Genomic DNA, 25,545 nt, shown 5'->3' with positions numbered 1-25,545 from the left:
TTAACCCCTAAACTGCTGCTCCCGGAGCCCACCGTCACTTATTAACCCCTAAACCACCACTCCCGGACCCCGCCGCAACTATAATAAATATGTTAATCCCTAAACCGCCGCTCCCCCCCGGACCCCCCCCCGCCACCTATTTTATTAGGGGGCTTAGGATTAGGTGTAATTAGTTTAAAATTCATTTAATCTTTTTTTATTTTCTGTAATTTAGTGTTTGTTTTTGTACTTTAGTTAGTTTTATTTTAATTGTATTTAATTGTAGCTACTTGTAGTTAATTAATTTAATTTATTTAATGATAGTGTAGTGCTAGGTTAATTGTAACTTAGGTTAGGATTTATTTTACAGGTAATTTTGTATTTATTTTAGCTAGGTGGTTAATAAATAGTTAATAACTATTTAATAACTATTGTACCTAGTTAAAATAAATACAAAGTTGCCTGTAAAAATAAATATAAATCCTAAAATAGCTACAATGTAATTATTAATTACATTGTAGCTATCTTAGGGGTTTATTTTGCAGGTAAAGTATTTAGTATTTAAATAGGAATAATGTATTTAATGATAGTGTAGTGTTAGGTGTAATTGTAACTTAGGTAAGTTTTTATTTTACAGGTGAAATTTGTCTTTATTTTATCTAGGTAGTTATTAAATAGTTAATAACTATTTAATAGCTATTGTACCTAGGTTAAAATAAATTTAAATTTGCCTGTAAAATAATCCTAAAATAGCTACAATATAATTATTAGTTATATTGTAGCTATCTTAGGGGTTTATTTTTACAGGTAAAGTATTTAGTTTTAAATAGGATTAATTTAGTTAATAAGAGTAATTGTTATTTAGATTTATTAAAATAATATTTAAGTTAGGGGGGGTAGGTTAGGGTTTAGTGTTAGACTTAGGTTTTAAGGGGGGTTAATTAGTTAATATAGATTGGCGGCGGTATGGGGGGGGGCAGATTAGGGGTTAATAAGTTTATATAGATGGCGGGCGGGGGGACCGGGGAGGGGTTAAACAATTTATTTAGTTGCGGCGGGGGTATGGGATCAGCAGGATAGGGGTTAATAAATTTATTATAGGTGGCGGCGGTATAATGTAGGGGGGCAGGATAGGGGTTAATAGGTATTATGTAGGTGATGGCGGGGTCCGGGAGCGGGCGGATTAGGGGTTAACATATTTATTATAGTTGCGGCGGGGTCCGAGAGCGGCGGTTTAGGGGTTAATAAGTTTATTAGAGTGGCGGGGTGGGGGCTCCGGGTGCGGCGGTTTTAGGGGTTAACAATGTTTAATATAGGTGGCGGCGGTGTAGGGGGGCAGATTAGGGGTGGTTTAGACTCGGGGTACATGTTAGGGGTGTTAGGTGTAGACAGCTCCCATAGGAATCAATTGGATGTTGGGGGCAGCAGCGAACATGAACTATCGCTATGGTCCAGACTCCCATTGATTCCTATGGGATCCGCCGCCTCCAGGGCGGCGGATTGAAAACCAGGGTACGCTGGGCCGGAAAAGTGCCGAGCGTACCTGCTAGTCATTTGATTAAATCCAAAAATAGTCAGATGTTGCCGAAATGCGTTCGGAAACATCTGGAGTGACGTAAGAATCGATCTGTGTCGGACTGAGTCCGGCGGATCGTAGCTTACGTCAACAAAATTCTACTATTTGCCGGTCTGTAGGGCTTTTTTATTTAGGCAGAATCAGCCTCGCCACAAATACACTGCGGAATTCCAGCGTATTTGAGGTCTGACGGCTTGATAACTGGAGGCCTAAATCTCCTTTCCTCCAACTTTAAATTTTGACCCTCAGGTCAGAAACATCTTTCTTGGCGTAAACAGAGCTTCTGCCATCTCTGTATATGGGCCTTGAATATATGTATATAAAGTATCATGTCACCTCTCAGTGCCTTTTTTCTAAATAAAACAGACCCAGTTTGGCTAGTCTCTTCTCATATCTTAAATTCTCCATTCCCCTTATTAGCTTTGTGGCCCTTCTCTGAACTTTTTCTAGTTCTGCAATATCTTTTTTTGCAATCGGTCCCCAGAACTGCACTCCATACTCAAGTTGAGGTTTTACCAGGGATTTATATAGTGACAGAATTATGCTTTCCTCCCTTGAATCAATGCCTCTTTTAAAAACATGCTAGTATCTTATTAGCCTTTTGTAGCCGCTGCCCTGCATTGTGCACCAATCTTTAGCTTGGTTATCTATTACTATTCCCAAATCCCTTTCCTCCTCTGTTTGGCTAAGTCATGATCCCATTTAAGATAATATGTTGCCTGCTTATTTTACTTCCAAAATGTAGAACCTTGCATCCTTTATAAAGAAAGTTCATCCTGCTCTGACCTAATGACCTTACTTAAAGGGGACTGTATACACTCATTTTATATAACTGCATGTAATAGACACTACTATAAAGATATAAGATGCACAGATACTGATATAAAAATCCAGTATAAAACTGTTTTAAAAACGTACTTAGAAGCTTTTCAGTTTAACTCTGTTGAAAAGGTAGCTGGAAAGCCCACTGCAAGTGGGAAATAAGACATCCCCCCCCCCTTCTTTTGCATATGAAAAGACCCTCTTTACACAAACAGGGAGCAAGCTGTAGAAGGTAGCTAATGGTATTCATATAAAACATTGGGGCTTGGTAAGGAGTCTGAAAATCAGAGCAATGTTATTAAAAATAAGCAAAACTATAATTTGTTTTTTAAATAAAAACACTTTTATGGCTTTATAAATAGATAATCTACAAAACCATTTATGCAAAAGAGAAAATGAGTGTATAATGGCCCTTTAAACTAATATCATCTGCAAAAATAGAGATGTTGCTATTTAATCCTTGCTCCAAGTCATTTAATAGAAATATTTAAAATAACAGAGCCCAGGTACGTGATCCCTTGGGGATTCACTGATTAACCTTTTCCAATCTGAGTATGATCCATTCACTACTACTCTTTGTTCCCTATCTTTTATCCAGTTATTTATCCATGAGCTAACATTTTCAGCTATTCCTAGTCCCTAAATTGTGTGCATTAATCTCTCATGTGGCACTGTATCAAATGCCTTTGCAAAATCTTAGTATATCACATCAACTGAATCCCCTTTATCTATATTTTTACTTCCTCCTCATAGAATCTAATTAGATTAGTTTGACATAAATCTATTCTCATAAAAGTAACCATGCTGGATTTGAACTCATAATTTTTTTTACACGAATGTGCTCATCAATATAAAACCTTTTATAATCCCTTCAAATATCTTCCCTCAAATATCTCCCCCACTATTTATGTCAGACTAACTGGTCTATAGCTTCCTGGATCATCCTGCTTGCATATTTTAAGAGTGGCACCACATCAGCTTTTTGCCAATTCCTGGGGAACCATGCCTGAGAATAATGAGTCTTGAAAAACTAAGAGTAGAGGTGTATTTTGTATGTGTTTTTTTGGATGTATTCCATCTGGGCCTGGAGTTTTATTTACCTTAATATTATCCAGTTTTTTCCTGATATCCTCTATACATAACCCAGTTAATGGTATGGGCTGGCATGTTCTAGTTTGTTCCAAAGTATCGTCCATTGGTTTCTCTCTTGTGTATACTGAAGAAAAAAAACTGGTTTAGTACCTCAGCCTTCTCTCTGACACTGTTAACCATGCTACCCTCCACACATTTCAATGTACCTATATTGTCCTTCTTAGATTTTTTTCTATTTATCTACTTAAAGAACCTTTTATTTTTATTATATAAAACATTATATATACAGTATATACATATATATATGTGTGTATGTATGTATATATTTATATATATATATATATATATATATATATATATATATATATATATATGTGTGTGTGTGTGTGTGTTAGAAATATTTATTTGATAATACATAGAACATATTCTTCTATGTCAAGAACTTTGGAATGTGAAATATTCAGAATTCATGATGGGTTTTTGCTCACACGCAAACTTTTTACATTCAACTTGTCAATACGAACGGAACCCAACACGCACAAAAAGCCTCTGCCTAGCGTAGTTTACATTCTAACAGAAGCAATAAATTGCACTCCCCTCGTAATCTAGTCCTAAGGGATTAACGAACGTATACTATAATCTTAATGTGATTACAAAAAATGGAAACACACATAAACAATTTATATTCCAATGTCATTTTTACCTCTGCTTCAATGTATAAAGATTTTCTTTTTCTTCTTTCATCACTAAAGACACATTCTGTATAATCCAAATCCACCTTAAACACATTGAATACTTATTAAATTGTTTTCTAATCCAAAGGTGATAAATTGTTTTTAATTAAATGTTAACCTGTAGTGCAGTCCCAGCTTGATTCAAGTTGTATTAGGAAAATCTCTAAATATAGTTGAAGCAAATTAGCTTTTCTATTACAAAGTTTATTCATTTTATTTGAGTATAATTTGTTAAATATATTGCTGCACATGTTAGATTTGTATTTTAAAACTCAATGGAATTCTGAAGCTTAATGTTCTAACAATAATGCAATAGATAACTGGCTCATAATCGCGTTGAACAGGATTTCTGGCTTTGCTCATTTTACCAGTGAGCAAAGCAGTCTTGGAATCAGTGTGCATTGTGATAAACATGTTAGTTTAAAGGATAGGGAAGACATTTTTACTTTGTAGAAGGATATTGCAAATGTAGTACAGTTTACAAAATGGATGTTCATAAAAAGCATAACAACTTTTCTTTAAATGGTTAAGAGTACATTACTTGTGCAAATTCCCCTTGTCATGATACACTCTTGAGGAGTAGTTTATATCTGGAATAGACACACAGCTGAGGGGGTGTGGTCTCTCATCATTTCCAGGGTTAATCTGAAATGTTCTTTTTTTTTGTAACATCTGTGTTTGCTATAGCCTTCGTTGACCCTAAAAACCCCTCTCCTACTGGTGCTTGGAAACTCTTGGGTTCTGTGGGTTAAGGAATTGCAAAGAAGGGACGAGTGGTCGTAATTAACAAGGGAGATGGAGGTTTTAAACAAGACAAAGGGAGATTCTGGAGATATAGTGGAATGTAAAAGAAAAATTAGTCATACTTCTGGGGGACCACGTGCAGGCAACATCTGAAAAGGTGTTCCAACAAGCCTGCGGAAAACTTATCAGAGATATTTGTGAAAGAGTAGGTTTGTGTTGTTTTACCATCCCAATTTATTTTTCAAGAACTGTATTTTTGCATTTGTTTTGTTTTTTTTGTATGTCTTCTATTTATAATTTGGTACTGTGTAACATTTATCTATCTTTTGTTATTAAAATAAGAATAAACTAGATCTGTATCTGAATTCATACCCTCTGTAGAGACAAGATTGTAATCATGTTGCCAAACTGTTGTGTGTGGTATTGGTAAATCTGCAGCATTTTCTTTTGAATATTACTAGAATGTAATTTGGGTTCCCCTAGACACCCATGTCTAAAGTGTGGGTGGTTGCAGCCTATTAAATCTGGGTCAGAATTTGGGGGTTAATTCTGTGTCCCTTTAGGTCCTTGTAGAGGTAAAGGTGTAAGGCAATAAGAGGCTGATTGCTATTAGCCCTTCATGCCCACACTCTTCCCATAGTCACAGCTGGGCAGATACGCTTAGCCATCACACCCCTCCTGACCACTAGGAAGAGAATTACCATATGTGATGATTTATGGACTCTCACCATCATGAAAGAAATTAATTTATTATTTTGTTTTTCTGAGGCACGTCTTTACTTTTCCAATACTTGTTAATGGTGTTTTGTATCATCCAATAGCATTAACACTTCTATATCAGTTGTGCACAAACATGCATTCCTAACAAGTTTCAGCATAAATTTAAACAGATTTTACATTTTCATGCAAGATATATTAACGTGTTTAATTACTGGGGCGTTTTTTATACAAATGTATCATTTTTATGTCAGAAATTATTTCCCTTTTATTTCGCTGTTCTGTTTTTTTTATGGGTAGATGTATATCATGTATTTATTGTTACTTGACATACTACTGTATAAACAGTAATTTAATATTTTACAGGAATCAGAACTCACCGAACTTCGAGAAACAATAGAAATGCTGAAAGCTCAAAATTCTGCAGCCCAAGCTGCTATTCAAGGGGCCCTCAATGGATCAGATCACCATCACAAAGGCATGTCTCTAAAATAATGACTCTCTTAAGCAGATTAAAGTTTCTATTTAAAACATTTTTCTTTTCTCAATTAAGTGTGTATTTATTGGCACAAAGCTCAAGACTTTTTGCACCAAAAATCTCTTTTGAGAAAATGTAACTATTCCAGTATTATCCAGTGCTCAATTAGTGGAATACAGCAAATGTCAGTAAAATGTCATTTGTATTAGTGGCAAGCTGTATATACTGTACTATGTTGTGAGTAATCTATCTTATATTTATAAATCTAACACTGATGTGTGTCTTCTTGGTATGGATAAAATCTTCACCAGAACTCTTCAGAGCATCTCAGCTTCCTACTTAAAATCTTCCCCTTAATATCAGAATCCTTTCTGTTTCTTCCTATTCATATAAGACATATTTAGATTGACTTTAATAGGGAAGAAATAGAATGGGTAATCTGACATTGTATATACCACGCACTAACTGGTTACAACGTTCTTCTGAGCCCTAGGGAACTCCTTGTACAGTCTTTCTTTTATAAATGAACTAATGAAACTGGGGCTGTATGCTGCCTTATATTTGTATGTGGTAGTTCATTTCCACAAATTACTATTTACCTTTTTTTTGGCATTTATAACCCTTTATTAATGTTTGTTTGTTGGTGTCTGGAAGCCATGGCTTCTGGTGTTAGTTACCATATTACAGTGATTGTACATAGTTTATGGTTTTCATTAATAAATCAAAGGGATCTTAAACAGTAAATACTTGATAGACCTAATGATGTATTCAAAGCAAAGATTAGCCTTAATATAATATGTGGATGTATTTTTACAATTATATTAGTTGTTTAAATATTGAAGGTATAAGTGTAAAGGTTTAGTTTTTATAATGTACTAAAGTATCTATAAAGTAATAGGCGCTGCCATCCTTGAACTAGTTTTCTATTTATCTCTGTTTTGCAAACAGATGTGTGGAATCCCTTCTTGTACAGTCTCTCTTATTGCCTATTTTATATCTGTTCCTAATTGTCTTCAGAAAGGGAAACAGATCGGGGGGCAACTTAAGTTCAAAATATGGTGGCACCCATTACTTCATAGAAACTCAGTGGAATTAGAAAACAGACAGTTTAAATTATAGGAAAAGGGAACAAAATAGATAACAAAAGTATATCTACACACATTAAACATTTTATATTACAATCACATACTGTTGAATATCCCTTTTAAATGAAACGCCTGTAATTCAGCAAATGTAGTTTTCTTTTATTTCTTGAAAGCAACAATGGGCGCCATGTACTAAATGGCGGGCGGACAGCTTCTTAACTCGCGAAGCTGTCCGCCCGCCTTCGCTACACACGGGCAGCGGATCTATTGATCCGCTTGCCCGTATGTATCATTACACCACTCATCGGAGTGTGTAATGTCCGCCCCGCCTTCGCTACACACGGGCAGCGGATCTATTGATCCGCTTGCCCGTATGTATCATTACACACTCATCGGAGTGTGTAATGCCCGCCCCTTCAATCACGCGACCAATCACGCGACTGAAGGGGCTGTCAATCACCGAGAGCGAGCATGCTCTCTGTGATTTTGCTTCTCCACCTAAGAGGTGGCGTAGGGTGTAGGAAGCAGCGGACTAATGACCTCTGCTTCTTACATTGCGGGAAGCAGGCTCGCATATGCGAACCTGCCCCACAAAGGCTCCGGAGCAGCTTTCGCTGCTTTGTACATGGATCCCAATGAAGGGTTGTGTGGCCCTCAGTCTTTTCCTGTTTGAGGATACTCTGCTACAGATAATTGTGTTTAGTAGTTTACCAGTTTTTACCCTAGTCTTGAGAATTTTCTACAGTTGGATATCTTAACTACAAAACTATTTTTTCAGTAGTAATATTTATTTATGGAGTTTTAAGGGAACATCCTTATGTTGTTTAGTAGTCTTTCTTTATAAAATGTAGAGTTAACCCAAACCTATGCCTCTGTGTTTGTGTGTATACAGCTTTTACTTTCCTATATCTCATTATTACAGTCAGCTGAACATTGTCAACATCGGTTATTTCATTTGCTCTGCAGTGAGTCATCAGTTATGTCCTCCTTGACATTACAATTACCAGGAGGCTAAAATATGCAAGCTTTGTGCATAGCTTTACATTTTCAGAAACGGATTGAGGGCTAAGTGTGGATGATTACAATTACCTGTTCAAAGATTTTTACATTGGCTGAGTATGTGAAATAACTGTTGATTAACATATTTACTGCCAGATAGGGCTGCAACTCAATATGTAGCAATTAGATGCAGCCATCTTTGACCGCCAGTAGGTTAAAAAAATAAAGTATTGTGTGAAAAAAAGTCTCAGATTATTCACAGATTTCATGTTTCTTCAGATATGCGAATAAAGAGGCAGCATTCTTCAGAAAGTGTTTCAAGTATTAACAGTGCCACAAGTCATTCAAGTATTGGCAGCAGCAATGATGCAGATTCTAAGAAAAAGAAAAAGAAAAATTGGGTAAGACATTGTGCTTTTGATACAAAGAAACAAGGGGAATCAATGTTGTTGACTGTGCAGTAATCATGAACAATGTCACGCTGAGCTTTTATACCTTTGACAATGGAACCATAGAAATGCAAGACTCAAAGTATGGTGTGTTATATCTGTACATTATTGTACATATTGCAGAACTTGGCCTTTTATTGTATTGATTTCCATTGCAGGCATCAGACTCAATAATGTAGTGCACAGGCAATTTTTCTTGTATTTTTTATAATTAACTTGGACTTTATGCTGTCTAAAGCTATTGGCAAACTGTTACAGTCAAGCACATGGCAGTGAAATAAATTGCATAGTAGGCCTAGAAGCAGCCAGAATACTGAATGAGGATTGAAGTTCTTCTGTCCGCTACATTGTCCTGACTTTTCAGTTTCTTTACAAAATGTTTTCAGTCATTCCCCACACATTGAAACTGAATTACAAATTATTCTTTACTGCATGCACACAACATCTGTTGGGTAAGGGGTGATTGCCAACACTGACACCTTCCTCATTAAACAACTACATCTACAAGGATAGATCATTGTAACTCTTTATATGATTGGTCTACTTTGGATAACTCTGTTTAAAAACCAATCATAGGCTTTGTTGTTTTTCACTCATCGCCTTGTTTAGCACTCAGCACTTCATTGTAATTTTGCACACTGTGTCAATCACCTACACCGTCAGAAAAATTGTGCAATAATTGTACCTTTAGAGGTACAACAGCTTGTCACTGGGGCAGTACCCTTAAAGGTACACCCACTGTACCCTTTAACATGGGTACATATCTTTACCCTTGCAGATTGTACCTTTCAAAGGCAAAAAAGCTGACTAGAAAATATCTCCTGAACATCTCTATGTAAAAAAGAAAGATATTTTACCTCAAAAGTTCCTCAGTAGCCACCTCCCATTGTAAAGGATTTCTAAGCAGCATTTTAGTGTGTCTGTCCTGGGACAGCTTAGGGGATGAGCCTCGTGAACTCTCATTATTTCACCAATCAGGTAAAGGAAGCTTACTATGAAATCTCATGAGAGTTAAGTCAAATCTCATGAGATCACAGTAAGAGTTCATGACCTCAGCACTGCTGATGCTGATTGGCTGCTGTTCATTTCTTCATTTTTTTTTTATTTTTACCTGCAGCTGGGAGTAGGTGAAGTATAACTTTTTACACAGAACTTACTCTGCTGAGCTGAGGAGATTGTGAGGTAAAATATCTTTCTTTTTTACATAGAGATGCTCAGGTGATATTTTCCTGTCAGCTTTTTACAGTTATTCTGCATCTATGGTTGCCACCCGTCCCTTAAAATACAGAACACTTATAAGTTACACATGCTGCAGGGTGTGCAGGGAGAAATATAAATAGTGCTGTCCAGAAACACAATACATGTTCCTCCTGCACACCTGCAGCATGTGTAACTCATATTTATCCAAGAAAACATGGCTGAGGTGGCAACCCTAACTGCATCAGTTTCAAGTGATTTAGCATATGAGTATTATGTCCCTTTACTTAACATTCAAATATGTGTTCACCTACTGTGCTCTTACTCAGAAAGTATATAAGTATTTGTTTAGTTTTAAATAACAATAATTAAAAAAATAGACCTTACTGTAGCCACACTGAAGTTTGATGATTTTGGTAAGGGTAGCCAAAAAGCAGGTCCTAAGACTCTGCCACTGAAATTCCTGAAAGAACCAGGCAAAACAAAGTGTTGCAAAATGAGCTGCTCAAAATGCTTTATTTCACTCTGTACTAGATTCTAACAACACACCATTTAACTTACGGTGACACACGCCACATAAAACATATAGCAAACAACATACTAATAAAATATAACTCTAACAAAAGGAAGGGGTATTCAGGGGAGGAATAAACGATAGAACTCACAACCATACATTTGAATTGTCACCCTATGCAAAATATATGCAAATCAGTATTTTTCCCAAGTAAACATTTTTGTGATGAACCTTCTACCAATAGATGGCCCTGTGTTACACTGTGTCCAGGAACTTTCAACCAATAGATGGCGCTATGGCATGTTATACAGGAACGGTCACAGTTTTATTTTTATTTTTTTTAAAACTGGATCTTAAACACTTTATTTTTTAGAGTTTTTTTTTCTTTTTAATTTAACGTAATATATTTGCTTAATGTGTGAGGGTTATTATCTTGATGCTCTAAATATAAACATTAAAATGTTAATTAGTGCTTGTGTGCTTTGTGATTATACCTTTTATGGGGGGATTAAATGGTACAGACACTGTACCTTATTTACCCCTAAATGGTACATATTTGTTCCTTATGCTGTAATTATGACCCATTGAGGGTACAACCACAGCAATTATACCCTAAGTGATCACAAACGGACCCCAACCGTACCCTTTTTTCTGACATTGTATAAAATGTTTCTTCTGTTAAGTGTGATCAGTCCACGGGTCATCATTACTTCTGGGATATTACTCCTCCCCAACAGGAAGTGCAAGAGGATTCACCCAGCAGAGCTGCATATAGCTCCTCCCCTCTACGTCACTCCCAGTCATTCTCTTGCACCCAACGACTAGATAGGATGTGTGAGAGGACTATGGTGATTATACTTAGTTTTATATCTTCAATCAAAAGTTTGTTATTTTAAAATAGCACCGGAGTGTGTTATTATCTCTCTGGCAGAGTTTGAAGAAGAATCTACCAGAGTTTTTTGTTATGATTTTAGCCGGAGTAGTTAAGATCATATTGCTGTTTCTCGGCCATCTGAGGAGAGGTAAACTTCAGATCAGGGGACAGCGGGCAGATGAATCTGCATAGAGGTATGTAGCAGTTTTTATTTTCTGACAATGGAATTGATGAGAAAATCCTGCCATACCGATATAATGTCATGTATGTATACTTTACACTTCAGTATTCTGGGGAATGGTACTTCACTAGAATTACACTGTAAGAAATACATAAAGCTGTTTAATAACTAGAGATTATGTTTAACGTTTTTGCTGGAATGTAAAATCGTTTTCATTTACTGAGGTACTGAGTGAATAAATGTTTGGGCACTATTTTTCCACTTGGCAGTTGCTTAATCTGTTTTCTGACAGTTTCTGTTCTCCCTCACTGCTGTGTGTGAGGGGGAGGGGCCGTTTTTTTTAGCGCTTTTACTGGATCAAATATTTCAGTCAGCAACTCATTGTATTCCCTGCATGATCCGGTTCATCTCTACAGAGCTCAGGGGTCTTCAAAACTTATTTTGAGGGAGGTAATTTCTCTCAGCAGAGCTGTGAGAATTATAGTTTGACTGAGATAAAAAACGTTTATTCTGTAATTTGTTTCCTGCTTTCAGAATTTGTTATCTTTGCTAATGGGATTAAACTTTTGCTTCATCGGAGGCTATTTTTGGGAGAAAGGTTCTTCAGGCAGTGGTTCCTTCTGTATAAAGAGCCTGCCTATCCCTCCCGTCATCCGTGTACTTTTGCTTTGGTATTGGTATCCCAGAAGTAATGATGACCCGTGGACTGATCACACTTAACAGAAGAAAACATAATTTATGCTTACCTGATAAATTCCTTTCTTCTGTAGTGTGATCAGTCCACGGCCCGCCCTGTTTTTAAAGCAGGTAAATATTTTTTAATTTATACTCCAGTCACCACTTCACCCTTGGCTTTTCCTTTCTCGTTGGTCCTTGGTCGAATGACTGGGAGTGACGTAGAGGGGAGGAGCTATATGCAGCTCTGCTGGGTGAATCCTCTTGCACTTCCTGTTGGGGAGGAGTAATATCCCAGAAGTAATGATGACCCGTGGACTGATCACACTACAGAAGAAAGGAATTTATCAGGTAAGCATAAATTATGTTTTTTAGTTATTTTTAGATTATGCCTAAAGAAGTGGTCACTCTTGAACTGTGAAACGTGTTGTATAATGTTCTATTATTAATAAATATCCCCTTTTTTATTATATAGGGATTTTGACTGACTTTTTTTCTGCTTGTAACACCTAAGTAGAAAGTCACTTTGGTGAGTCCTGTTGAAAAGGGTTACATCTCTATAGTTCTTAAAAGTACCTGTATTACTCTAAGCTTGCACACCACTTTGAAATATCAGGTCTAGTGTTTTGCTGGACTAACTGCAGAAAGGGCTGGATATATTTCCTTTTGCACTATCCACTTACAGAACAGAAGAATAATTGGACAGATAGCAGAAAAACCGTGAGATCTCTGCCTGCTTGACTTGCGCCTAGATTTTGGTGCCCTATATTTGTGAGTAAGCTACATTTTCAAGATAGATTTGGAATTTAGAAAATGGTATACACTATGTGGCGCCCTCTCTTGTTTTTTCCAAACTAACCATAGCAATTCTTATAGTTTCCTCAGCAGCCAAGAAAAGAAACAGGTCGAGATTCCTCTCCAATGGATAGAGCAGTGCTGACAAAATTAGAACATTTTAAAAACTGTCCATACCACTTCTTAGTGACATGCCACTGATGTGTTCCTTTTTGAGATATTCTGCTGTAGGGATAATTCTTTTACCCAGTTATTACTCACTTTCACGTATCTATTTGCTTTTAACTTTTCAACCCCTTAATGTAATATGAATCTAAATGTATATATCCAATAAAACAAAGAAAAATTAGTCAGACAAATTTAGTGTTACATAACATTGTTAAGGAAACTAGATGCCATAAAAAGGAACCACTGTCAAAAATGAAGTATTGTCTAAATATATGTTTAAATGCATGTAGCATTATCTGATGGGGCACCTTTATAGTATTTTTAGTTTTAGATGATTGGATTGTTTTGTATCCTAAAGAAAATGATGAAAGCTTTGTATGAGCATGTTATCTCATTTTATTTTCTTTCAATGTTTTAAATATAAGCTGTACTTACATTAAAAAGACAGTGTGCTCAGGCAGCTAAGAGTTCGTTGTTTTCAAAGCTGCTGCTGGAAAACCCTTTCAAAAGGGCTGGTCTCTCTCTCTCTTTCCAATCCCCAATGGGAGGTTGATTTCTGATGCAGCCTTTTATTTACATAGCTTTTTAATAGCCACTACTACAGTACTGGAAATGCCAGTATAGGTAGTGGTTTCAGCAGGCCCTTTTAATGATAGAATTGTGTAAGTTCGTGAAGCTTTATATTACTTTTTGTTGGATTTCTGTTTTTTCCCCTAATACCTTTATTTATTTATTTTACAAAGGCTTTTTACCCTACGCAGCTGCATACAGTTAATATGCATCTAAAAAGTATGTTTTTTTGTTTGTTTGTTTTTTAGCTCCGAAGTTCTTTTAAACAAGCTTTTGGCAAGAAAAAGTCCAATAAAAATCCAGCTTCCCATTCAGATATTGAAGAACTCACTGATTCCTCCGTGCCATCCTCTCCAAAATTACAACACAGTTCTGAAGACACAGGTTCATCCTCCATGAAGCCATCACAATCTGCGTCTGCGTAAGTTTTTTTTTTTTCCTGAACTTTATCGATGTTTTTAAAAAGTACAATTGTAACATAATTATTATATGCATAAATGAAAACATAATTTAAATCTCAAATGATTATTTAGATTTGCTCATATATGAAGAAACTTTGAGTAAAATCACACTCGTCAATTGGACATAAAAGTACAAAGGGAAAATGCTGTTATATGTTAGAGCGTTTTAATGATTGCACTATTGCTTGCATATGTTTGTGTGTTTAACCAATGCAAATGGATTAAACACATCGTTAAAGGGACAAGACTACCCTCTTTCTTTGATGATTTAGATAGAGCATACAACTTTAAATAACTTTCCAGTTTACGTCTATTATCTAATTTCCTTTGTTTTCATGGTATCCTTTGTTGAAAAGTATACCTAGTTAAGCTCAGGAGCTGGGAGCTATCTGTTGATTGATTGCTGCACAAATATACCTCTTATCTTTGGCTTACCGATGTGTTTAGCTAACTCCCAGTATTGCTTTGTTGTTTAAAACTGTATGCTTTAGCTGAATCAAGAAAGAGAAATTTTGAGTTTTGTGTCCCTTTAAAGTCAGCTCCATAGCAGCAATGTATTGGGAGTTAAAGTGAAAGTACATTTTTCGAGTCAATATCAATGACTTTGACTAATCTTATCTCGATCAACTCAGTCGCTAACTTTAAAAATTTTTTTTTTTATTCCTTTGAAGATATTTATATAATTATTCCCATACCATTATAAGTGCTTCCTCCGCCCACCCGCTCATTTCTTGGTTTTACTCCTTTGCATGTAAGAGCGGTCCCACCCTTTCTTATGTTTACCTTTGTGCGCGTTCTTGTTATGTTTAATTATATTGCGCATGCGTCGAGAAACACCCGCAGTAATCGGGTCTAAATTTCAGTGAGACACGCATGCACATTTAGATTGGTAGGCGTAGAGCGAGTTAGTTGGGACGCCAGTGGGGGACCAATCAGAACTTATAGAATGAGATTTGTCATTCAAAAACATTCTTTTTTTCCGTCCAGGCAGAGTTACGACGTGAAAAGGTATCAGTGTAAAAGGTAGGATTTGAAGTTTACTAAGTCGAATCCAATAAAATGATGAATGAAGGTCCACATAAATTTAAAAGATATTTAAGACGCTGCAGAGTGGTATAGTATAGTTAACTTTTCCTTTAAATGAGCACATCGGGTAAACCATTGACATGAAACATATGTGTGTAGCCACTAATCCCTACCTATATTACATTGTCAATTTGATAATAGAAGTGAATTTAAGTGTCTTAAAATTATATTCTCTTTCTAATCATGAAAGTTTGATTTTGAATTTCATGGACCCAATGGACCCAAATAGACAAAAAATACATTGCTATCATGTTTGCATGTAAATTATATTCACATATTGTTTGAGTATGAAAATGTATCTTTTATTCTTGTGTTCACTGAATTAATACAGCATTTATATCTTTAAACATTTTGTTGGATCAAACTTTTAATTCTTTCATACTGTACATAATTGGATGAAACATATTTTTCTCTAGATGGCAGGTGAATTATACATTGAGGGCCAGATGACGTGTGATTGTGCGCAAGCTATAAGGAGTTTATCGAGTGTGTTTGCACTCGTCAGTTTACCACTGGTATTATGAGTTGAAAGTAAACATCGCTTGAGTGCAATTGTTATTTACACTACAATGATTACCGCATCCTCAGAGCTCCAGTTAACTGTTTCGCAAAACACATCAAAAATACATTACAAAGTACAGTTACACTCATAATAACACTATCTAATAACGATTTAAAAAAAAAAAAAAATATTGCACACAAAAGTTATAAAGGCTCAAAGATATGAGCTCTCAGGTGTTAGAAAAAAAAGTAAACTGCTTTCAAACATACAGTACATATACATGTCTAAATATGGATATGTATATATATATATATATATATTTATGTATGTATGTAAGTATATATATATATATATATATATATATGTGTGTGTGTACATATGTATTTACAGACATATATATATATACATATAAACGCATAAATACATATGTACACTCACATAGACATATATAGACGTGCATTGGGGCCCTTTGCAGTTAAGTAGATGAAAACATGTAAAAGCATATTTATGTAATATTCATATTTAATAAAGTGTTATACTGTGCAATGTGCATGTACTGTAAACATTTCACATTCCATTTTACTGCACATATCAGAATATGTTCTATTGGTTTTTAAATAGATATTTGTCTATATATACTGTATCTATATATAAACATGTGTATAGATATATATTGTACCAAAATATCATCAGATATATGTAGAAATATTTATGAGTAAATAGTACATATTCTTCTATGTGAAGAACATTGGAATGGGAAATATTAATAATTTCATTTCGGGTTAGCGCACATGAAAATATGCGATCAGGTTTGCGCGCAAATTGGGTGGTAGAGGTTTTCCCCCCACTTTTTTTGCTCTATTGACTTCTAGGGGAACACGTAAACAATCGCATGCAATATTCTAACTTCGTCTTTTTTGCACTCGTCGGTTAAGCGCATGAGCGAAAACAGTCTAATTTCAATTCATAATACGACAAACCCGATGCATGCAAAAAGTTTACTTCTATCACAGCTAATGTTTGAGCGGGAGCGTTAAATACCTCTTTACTTGTAATGTGGCTGAAACGTTTTGAAGCATAAAATTATTTAAAGGAACTTTGTACTACAAACTGTTCTTTTCTTTTATGTGTTTCCAAAGATTTTTTTGACCTGCTAGAGTGTAATAAATTGTTTACAAATAGCTAATTTGCCTTTATTTTGTCATTTGAAATAGCTGCTGTTGCATATTGAAAATTCCACCTTTAGTGAAAATATGAATATTGCTGTATTCTATGTAGAAAAGCTATGTAGACAACAGGCAGAAGCAAAAATCTACCTCCCAGTGGGGGGAGGTAGGAGAGATAGGTATTAAAAAGTAAATTTTTCATTTCTCTATCTTTGTTCTGGCATTTTTGTAAACAGAAAGAGATATGGTAAAAGGTGTGTATTAAGAAAAAAGTAAGGTAAGGAATTCTGCTCTGTTTTCAGTTCAGCCCATTTATGGCTATATTACGAGCGTCACGCAAGTGAAATGGGTATTACAGGTGGAAAGTAAATGCGTTTGCTCATGAGCAAATTAATTTACCACAAGTCAGGTTAACGTGACTTCAGAACTGTTGTTAACTATTACGCAAGACAAGATAGTGTCACAAAGCACATCAAAAATACATTTAAAAGTACAATTACACTCATAATAACACTGTTTAAAAAATTAATTTAAAAAAATTGCATAAAAAATTAGGTCCCAGGTGTTAGAAAAAAGGCATGCAAAGGGCTTTAACAGAAGTGCATTGGAGCCCTTTGCAGTCAGTAGCTGAAAACATGTAAAATCAAGTATGCAATATTAATTTTGTGTTTAAAGGGACAGTATACTGTAAAATAGTTTTCCCTTAATGTGTTTACAATTGCTTTTTTTTCCAACTGCGGAGTAAAAAATCTATGGAAATTAGCTTTTTAAGGTTTATTTGTTACTATTAAAGCTCTGATTTTGTGTTTTGAAGCCACAACCTAATAAAATGGATTGAGCTTGTAGGTATAATCAGATCTCATTACTGTATCGCATTGTGTACATAAACATGTTTCTTAATCTTATATCTGCCCATAAAACAATCACCAGTACTTGGAGGGAACAATGGAAAATCAACATTTTATTACCTTATCTCTGCTATATCCCACTGGGAGTATAATTTCTTCTGCTGGTTGTGTTTACAAAGCTTGTCTATAGCTGGGACCTGCGGCTACAAACTTTCAGAATAGGTGGGGATACCACAAGCTAAATCAACTATTTCAAATGCCAATATAAGGGTAAAGGATCTACTTGTAAACAATTTAATACACTCCAGCAGATAAAGTGGATCATTGGGAACAAATTAAAGGGGAGAACATTTTTGAGTAAACTGTCCCTTTAACTGTGTATTTACTGTAAATAGTTCATTCCAATGTTCTTCACATAAGGGAATATGTTCTAAGAATTTTTAAATATATATATATATATATAGTTACAAAACTATGTGTCATAAGACAGGGTGCACTCAGAGCTATTATAGAGAATTATGCGACAGTATCTGTGCAAGCAGTCCCAAAAAATGTAATTACCAATAGTTTCAGAGAGAGTTCAGTAAATATACTACTAAAACCAAAGTAGAACACGGCTGCACCGAATACCAGAAAAATTTGCTTTATTTAAGATAAAAAAGACACAAAGTATGCCTTTCCCTTGAATACAGATCATACAGAGTATTATTACATTATATCCCCCACATGCTAGCATGTACCTAAGCCAGCATAGAACAGTGCTCAATTACTCCGGGCACATAGTGTAAAAACATGCTCCGGTTAAGCAATACTGAATACCATCCACAGACAGAGAGAGGTCCTCAATTATTCCAGGCATTTGAGTGTTAAAACACACTCCGGTCATTCAAGACTTGTACTGTCCCGCAGGTAATCACCTTACTTACATAGCAATGTTGTGTATCTTTATGGGCCAATATCGACTCCTTTATAACTCAGGGTAGTTACCCCCGGTGTGTAGAAGCGCCATGACCTACTTAGCAAAACTTATTACCAGCCGGCTTCCCTTCACTCAGTCGGTATGGTACCTATTTCCTGGATACCTATTACCTCTATAATGACGTGTTGTGTGCCTGTACGGTTCTTTACTTGCTGATCCCGTAGGTGGGGAACTTTTCTTACTCTGTAAGACCCAAATCAGAGCTGCTCCACAGTAATAGTGTCTACCTCCATGTTACAAAATTTCCGCACTCCAAACATTACGCGTTTTGCTCTTTCCCCTTCAGGGCTGGAATTGAGGCTTCGTCAGATGTATGATGTTGCCACTGAAATCAGCGTTTACATATTTTCATTGTTACACTTGTTGCACGCCACTTGTTTCTTTCTTAAAGGGACCACTCGCTATTACACAGTTTTCAAACTGGTACAGTATCTTATTTATATTCCCGTATTTACATCTATATACTCTAAAAGTGACACCAAAAACGGTTTTAATGTTTATGATAGATACAGCAATTCTTAGCAATGTACAGGTAATTTAACTAAGCATACTAGAGTGATACAATATATCATATCCTCATACATTTGCCATAAATCAAACCCATGAATGTAATTCCTATAAATTGCTTCATTACATTTATATTTCTGTACAATATTTACAAGAAACAGGCATATTCTATTTTTTCGTTTAACCCTATGGAAGATAATGTATTAAGTCTATACATGCAGCATGACTCATGTTGAAGCAATATTTTATCAATGTTGCCCCATCTCCTTTTAGGCTTTATATGTTCAATCCCTAGTACTCTCCATTGGGAGAAGTCAGAGTTATGGAACAGTTGAAAATGTCTAGCCACCGGGCTATTTTGATCATTATCTTTTATACTGTCCCTATGCTCCCTGACTTTGTCTTTCAAATCACGCGTCATTTTCCCAATGTAGAATTTGGGACACGAACAGTGCAGCAAGTATATTGCATTTTTGGTATTACAAGTAATCCGTTCACTGACATAGTAACTATATCCTGATGCATCAGTGCTAAAACTGGCGGCTTTCTCTATGAACCTACAATAAACACACTGACCACATGGATGACACCCTTTCATGGTTTGTGATTTTGTGAGCCAGCTAGTGTAAACTTCTTACTGGAATTCACTGTGCACTAGCTTATCTTTAATGGTCTGTGCCCTTCTAGCAGTCAATAGTGGATATTCAGATACATATTTTGAGAGAGAGCTGTCACTGGTCAAAATTTTTTGTTTATTGTTGTTTATTCAGTAACCCACAAAGTTTACCCCCCATGAGAGTTATACCTCGTTATTGACCTTATTTGGTTCTGTTCATTTTGTATGTCCTGTTTCTATAAATAAACTGGTTTCTTGGGGTATGTCTAGCCCTTATCCAGCCTTTACGTATTCGTCTTATAGAGTAGCCTCTCTGTAGGAACCTTTGGGCCATTTCTAAAGCCTGTTCTTCAAAATCTACTTCTGCTGATCAACAGCGTTTTAATCTTAAAAACTGTCCCAACCGGTATCCCATTTTTTTAGGGGCTCTGGATGGTGGCTAGATGCATGAAGTAGACTATTGGTTGCTGTCTCTTTTCGATATACTTTAGTTTGCAACATCCCATTATTAATAGTAATCTTCAGGTCTAAGAACGTAGTTTCTTTATCACTAAATAGCAGCTCATTGCTTAACTTAATATAGATCATGCAATGAGCTTCTATTTATGTTGAATAATGCAGGGATAAGGGAGAAATAACTAAAAAAAGAATATAACTTTCTTTTTAATCTATACCCAGTAGTACCTACTTTCTATTGTATTCCAAAGTGTACCAAGAATCCCCCAGGACATCCCAGGACATCCCCCTATGCCCCATATGCCGTGTCGGGCATAGGGGCATAGGGGGACCCAGAGAGGGGATAAGCAGATACATTGATTTTTATCTGCGGACCTTTTTAACGGAGTTGTCCTCCTATGTCCAAGATACGGGGGATGTCCTGAGGAGATTGGATAAAGTAATGCTTCTTCTCACACTGGATGTAGAGTCACTGTATTTGTCGATCCCACATAAGGTGGGTTTGGAAGCAGAAAAGTATTTCTTGATGCTGCGAGGAGAAGAATACAGTGAAAATACTAACCTAGTGCTACAATTTGTAATAACTAACAACATATTCATGTTTGATGGCAAGTATTACAGACAAGTATGGGGTACAGCCATGGGTGCAGCATGCGCCCCCACCTATGCCTGTTTACATCTAGGCGTGTGGGAAACCGTTGAAGTGTTCCAGAGGTTGGGCCGCTGGGTGGAGGCGCATGTTGCACTGTGGCTCAGATATGTCTATGACATTTTGGTGCTGTGGAGAGGTAATACAAGATCCGAGGCTCAGTTTGTGGAAATGTTGAACTGTAATGATTAGAATTTATATCTAACATATCAGATCAGTGATAAAGAAACTACATTCTTAGACCTGAAGATTACTATTCATAATGGGATGTTGCAAACTAAAGTATATCGAAAAGAGACAGCAACCAATAGTCTACTTCATGCGTCTAGCCACCATCCAGAGCCCCTAAAAAATTGGATACCGGTGGGACAGTTTTTAAGATTAAAATGCTGTTGCTCAACAGAATTAGATTTTGAAGAACAGGCTTCAAAAATGGCCCAAAGGTTCCTACAGAGAGGGTACTCTAGAAGACAAATACGTGAAGGCTGGATAAGGGCTAGACATATCCCAAGAAACCAGCTTCTTTATAGAAACAGGGACATACAAAAGGAACAGGACCATATAAGATTAATAACGAGGTATAACTCTCATTGTGGTAAACTTTGTGGGATAATGAATAAACACTGGCATATTTTGACCAGTGACAGCTCTCTCTCAAAATATGTATCTGAATATCCACTATTGACTGCTAAAAGGGCACCGAGCATTAAAGATAAGCTAGTGCACAGTGAATTTCAGAAAGAAGTTCACACTAACTGGCTCAAAAAATCACAAACCGTGAAAGGGTGTCATCCATGTGGTCACTGTGTTTATTGTAGGTTCATAGAGAAAGCCTCCAGTTTTAGCACTGATGCATCAGGATATAGTTACTATGTCAATGAAAGGATTACTTGTAATACAAAAAATTTAATTTACTTGCTGCATAGTTCGTGTCACAAATTCTACATCGGAAAAACGACACGTTAATTGAAAGACAAAGTCAGGGAGCATAGGGACAGTATAAAAGATAATGATCAAGATAGCCCGGTGGCTAGACATTTTCAACTGTTCCATAACTCTGACTTCTCCCAATTGAGAGTACTAGGGATTGAACATATAAAGCCCAAAAGGAGAGGGGGCAACATTGACAAAATATTGCTCCAACATGAGTCACACTGGATGTATAGACTTAATACATTATTTCCCATAGGGCTAAATGAAAAAATAGAATATGCCTGATTCTTGTAAATATTGTACAGAAATATAAATGTATTGAAGCAATTTATAGGAATTACATTCATGGGTTTGATTTATGGCAAATGTATGAGGATATTATATATTATATCCCTCTAGTATGCTTAGTTAAATTACCTGTACTCAAAAAAGAAAAAGAGGGGGCGCCCTAAGTGTAGGAGAGAAGATGTGACCAAATAATTCTATACTTCTATAATAATTCTATACTTATGTATCTAGATGTTAGATTAATATTAAAAAATGCTAAAGTGATAAATCAAGGTGATATACTGTGGGAACCAGTGTCAATGTGGTTTTAAAGTGATAAATCATACAATGTGCAATGTTATACAGTGTTAATCGATAGCAATGTGATACAGGGTAAAAGTAATAAACAATCAAAACAAACACAGTGATAATAAAGTGAAAGTCTCTATTGGGATGGGAGGCAGCTATCTGTGATGATCCAGGCCAGGATCCAGGAGCAGCAATCTATGAAGAGAAAAGACAGAAGCGCCACATGGCCCAATATTGTTTGATCCAGAATAAATAGATCTTAAGGTGATGAGTAAACTCACGTTTAGTAGAGCACCTCAGTTAGTGCTAGATATACGGTCTGGGATCTATTTGGTCACCCAGAAGACCAACTTCCTGCACAGGAGCTGATGTAAAGTGTAAAGCACCTCTCGTGGTGCTATAGAGGCATGAAGGGGTCAATTCAGTCACCCAACAGACTTGTAGCCAGACATCCAAATGGATCCAGAGGTGCAAAAGGATCCCACAATTGATCCAGAAAAGGAATTAATCCTCAGGAAAAGGATAAAAGATATATATCCCAAAGAAAGATGCAGCAAGTGTTCAAAATATTAAAAAGTGACTTTAATAAAATTGTAAAAATAACAGGCAACGCGTTTCTCAGCCAATGGCTGTTTCATCAGGCTTCATCAAGCCTGATGAAACAGCCATTGGCTGAGAAACGCGTTGCCTGTTATTTATTACAATTTTATTAAAGTCACTTTTTAATATTTTGAACACTTGCTGCATCTTTCTTTGGGATATATATCTTTTATCCTTTTCCTGAGGATTAATTCCTTTTCTGGATCAATTGTGGGATCCTTTTGCACCTCTGGATCCATTTGGATGTCTGGCTACAAGTCTGTTGGGTGACTGAATTGACCCCTTCATGCCTCTATAGCACCACGAGAGGTGCTTTACACTTTACATCAGCTCCTGTGCAGGAAGTTGGTCTTCTGGGTGACCAAATAGATCCCAGACCGTATATCTAGCACTAACTGAGGTGCTCTACTAAACGTGAGTTTACTCATCACCTTAAGATCTATTTATTCTGGATCAAACAATATTGGGCCATGTGGCGCTTCTGTCTTTTCTCTTCATAAATTACCTGTACGTTGCTTAGAATTGCTATATATATTATAAACGTTTAAACCTTTTTTGGTGTCACTTTTAGAGTATATAGATGTAAATACGGGAATATGAATAAGATACTGTACCAGTTTGAAACCTGTGTAATAGCGAGTGGTCCCCTTAAGAAAGAAACAAGGGGCGTGCAACAAATGTAACAATGAAAATATTTAAACACTGATTTCAGTGGCAACATCATACATCTGACAAAGCCTCGATTCCAGCCCTGAAGGAGGAGGGGCGAAACGTATAATGTTTGGAGTGTGAAATTTTGTAGCATGGAGGTAGATGCTATTACTGTGGAGCAGCTCTGATTTGGGTCTTACAGAGGAAGAAAAATTCCCCACCTACGTGATCAGCAAGTGAAGAACCGTACAGGCACACAGCACGTCATTACAGAGGTAATAGGTAGCCAGGAAATAGGCACCATACTAGAACGACTGAGTGAAGGTAAGCTGGGCGGTAATAAGTCTTGCTAAGTAGGTGGTGGTGTTTCTTCCCACCGGGGATAACTACCCTGAGTTATAAAGGAGTCGATATTGACCCATAAAGATACACAACATTGCTATCTAAGCAGGGTGATTACCTGTGGGACAGTACAAGTCTTGAATGACTCAAGTGCCCGGAATAATTGAGGACCTCTCTCTGTCTGTGGATGGTATTCAGTCTTGCTTAACCAGAGCGTGTTTTTTACACTATGTGCCCGGAGTAATTGAGGACTGTTCTATGCCGGCTTAGGTACATGCTAGCATGTGGGGGGATATAATGTAATAATACTCTGTATGATCTGTATTCATCTGCTCTCTTTTTTTATTGGTACAAGAGGTTTATTAGTTAAAGGCCTGCCTTGTGTCTTTTTTATCTTTAAATAAAGCAAATTTTCTGGTATTTGGTACAGCCGTGTCCTACTTTGGTTCTACTAGTATATATACTGAACTCTCTCTGTAACTATTGACTATTGGTAATTTTATAGATATAGATATAGATATAGATAGATAGATAGATATTTTATCAAAATAAAAAAAACAACTATATATATATTTATGAATAAATGGAACATATTCTGCTACGTGAAGAATTGGAATTTGAAATATTCATATTGCGTGTCAGGTTAGCACACTTGGGTGTTGTTTTTCCCCCACACTTTTTGCTCTCCATTGAAGTCTATGGGGGAAAACGTTAAAGGGACAGTCAAGTTTAAAATTACATGCCCTATTTAAATCATGAAAGTTTTTTTTAACAACTTTCCAATTTACTTTTATTACCAATTTTGCTTTGTTCTCTTGATATTCTTAGTTGAAAGCTAAATCTAGGAGGTTCATAAGATAATTTCTTAGACCTTGAAGGCCGCCTCTAATCTGAAAGCATTTTGACAGTTTTTCACCACTAGAGGGCATTAGTTCATGTGTTTCCTATAGATAACATTGAGCTCAGGCACGTGAAGCCATAGATACAAGGTAATCACAGAGGTAAAAAGTACATTATTATAACTGTGTTGGTTATGCAAAATTGGAGAATGAGTAATAAAGATATTATCTATTTTTTTAAACAACAAAAATTCTGGTGTTTACTGTCCCTTTAATGCAGTTGTGATATTGAAAGTTCGGCATTATGCGTGAGTCGAGTTAGCGCTCGTGAGAAAACCTTTTACTTTCATTTTGTAATACTCGGTCTACCCAAGGTGCAAAAAGCTTCCTTTTAGTGGAGTTAACGTGCGAGCAAGAGCACAGAATGGCTATCCACACATAATCTAGTAAGGTTTAATTGAGCACATGCAAAAATAAACCTAAAGGAGCAATTTCATTAGAAACACATTTTAGGGGAAAGCAATTTACAGTACATTGTCCATTCAATCTCAGAACAAAAACTTTGGTAAGAAAGTTATTTTAGAGACACCTGTTTGAGTTTTGTGTAATATTGTACAATTAAGATATTCCTCTACCTTTACTTAAAGAAATATCCCTCTAGGAAAACAAAATTATCTTTCATAAA

General features: G+C 36.2%; 1 protein-coding gene across 1 annotated transcript in view; it reads left to right on the top strand.

Annotated features, from left to right (window-relative positions):
• Positions 1–25,545, top strand: part of NAV3 (neuron navigator 3) — a 756,623-nt gene that overhangs the window by 660,237 nt on the left and 70,841 nt on the right. Inside the window, 3 exon segments of the mRNA XM_053716761.1 lie at positions 6,031–6,142; positions 8,506–8,627; positions 13,898–14,070. Of these exon segments, the coding sequence (XP_053572736.1) occupies positions 6,031–6,142; positions 8,506–8,627; positions 13,898–14,070 (407 nt within the window).

This window comes from Bombina bombina, chromosome 6 (genome assembly GCF_027579735.1).
Source record: "Bombina bombina isolate aBomBom1 chromosome 6, aBomBom1.pri, whole genome shotgun sequence".
Classification (NCBI taxonomy): Eukaryota; Metazoa; Chordata; class Amphibia; order Anura; family Bombinatoridae; genus Bombina; species Bombina bombina.
This window is presented reverse-complemented; position numbering and strand designations above follow the sequence as displayed.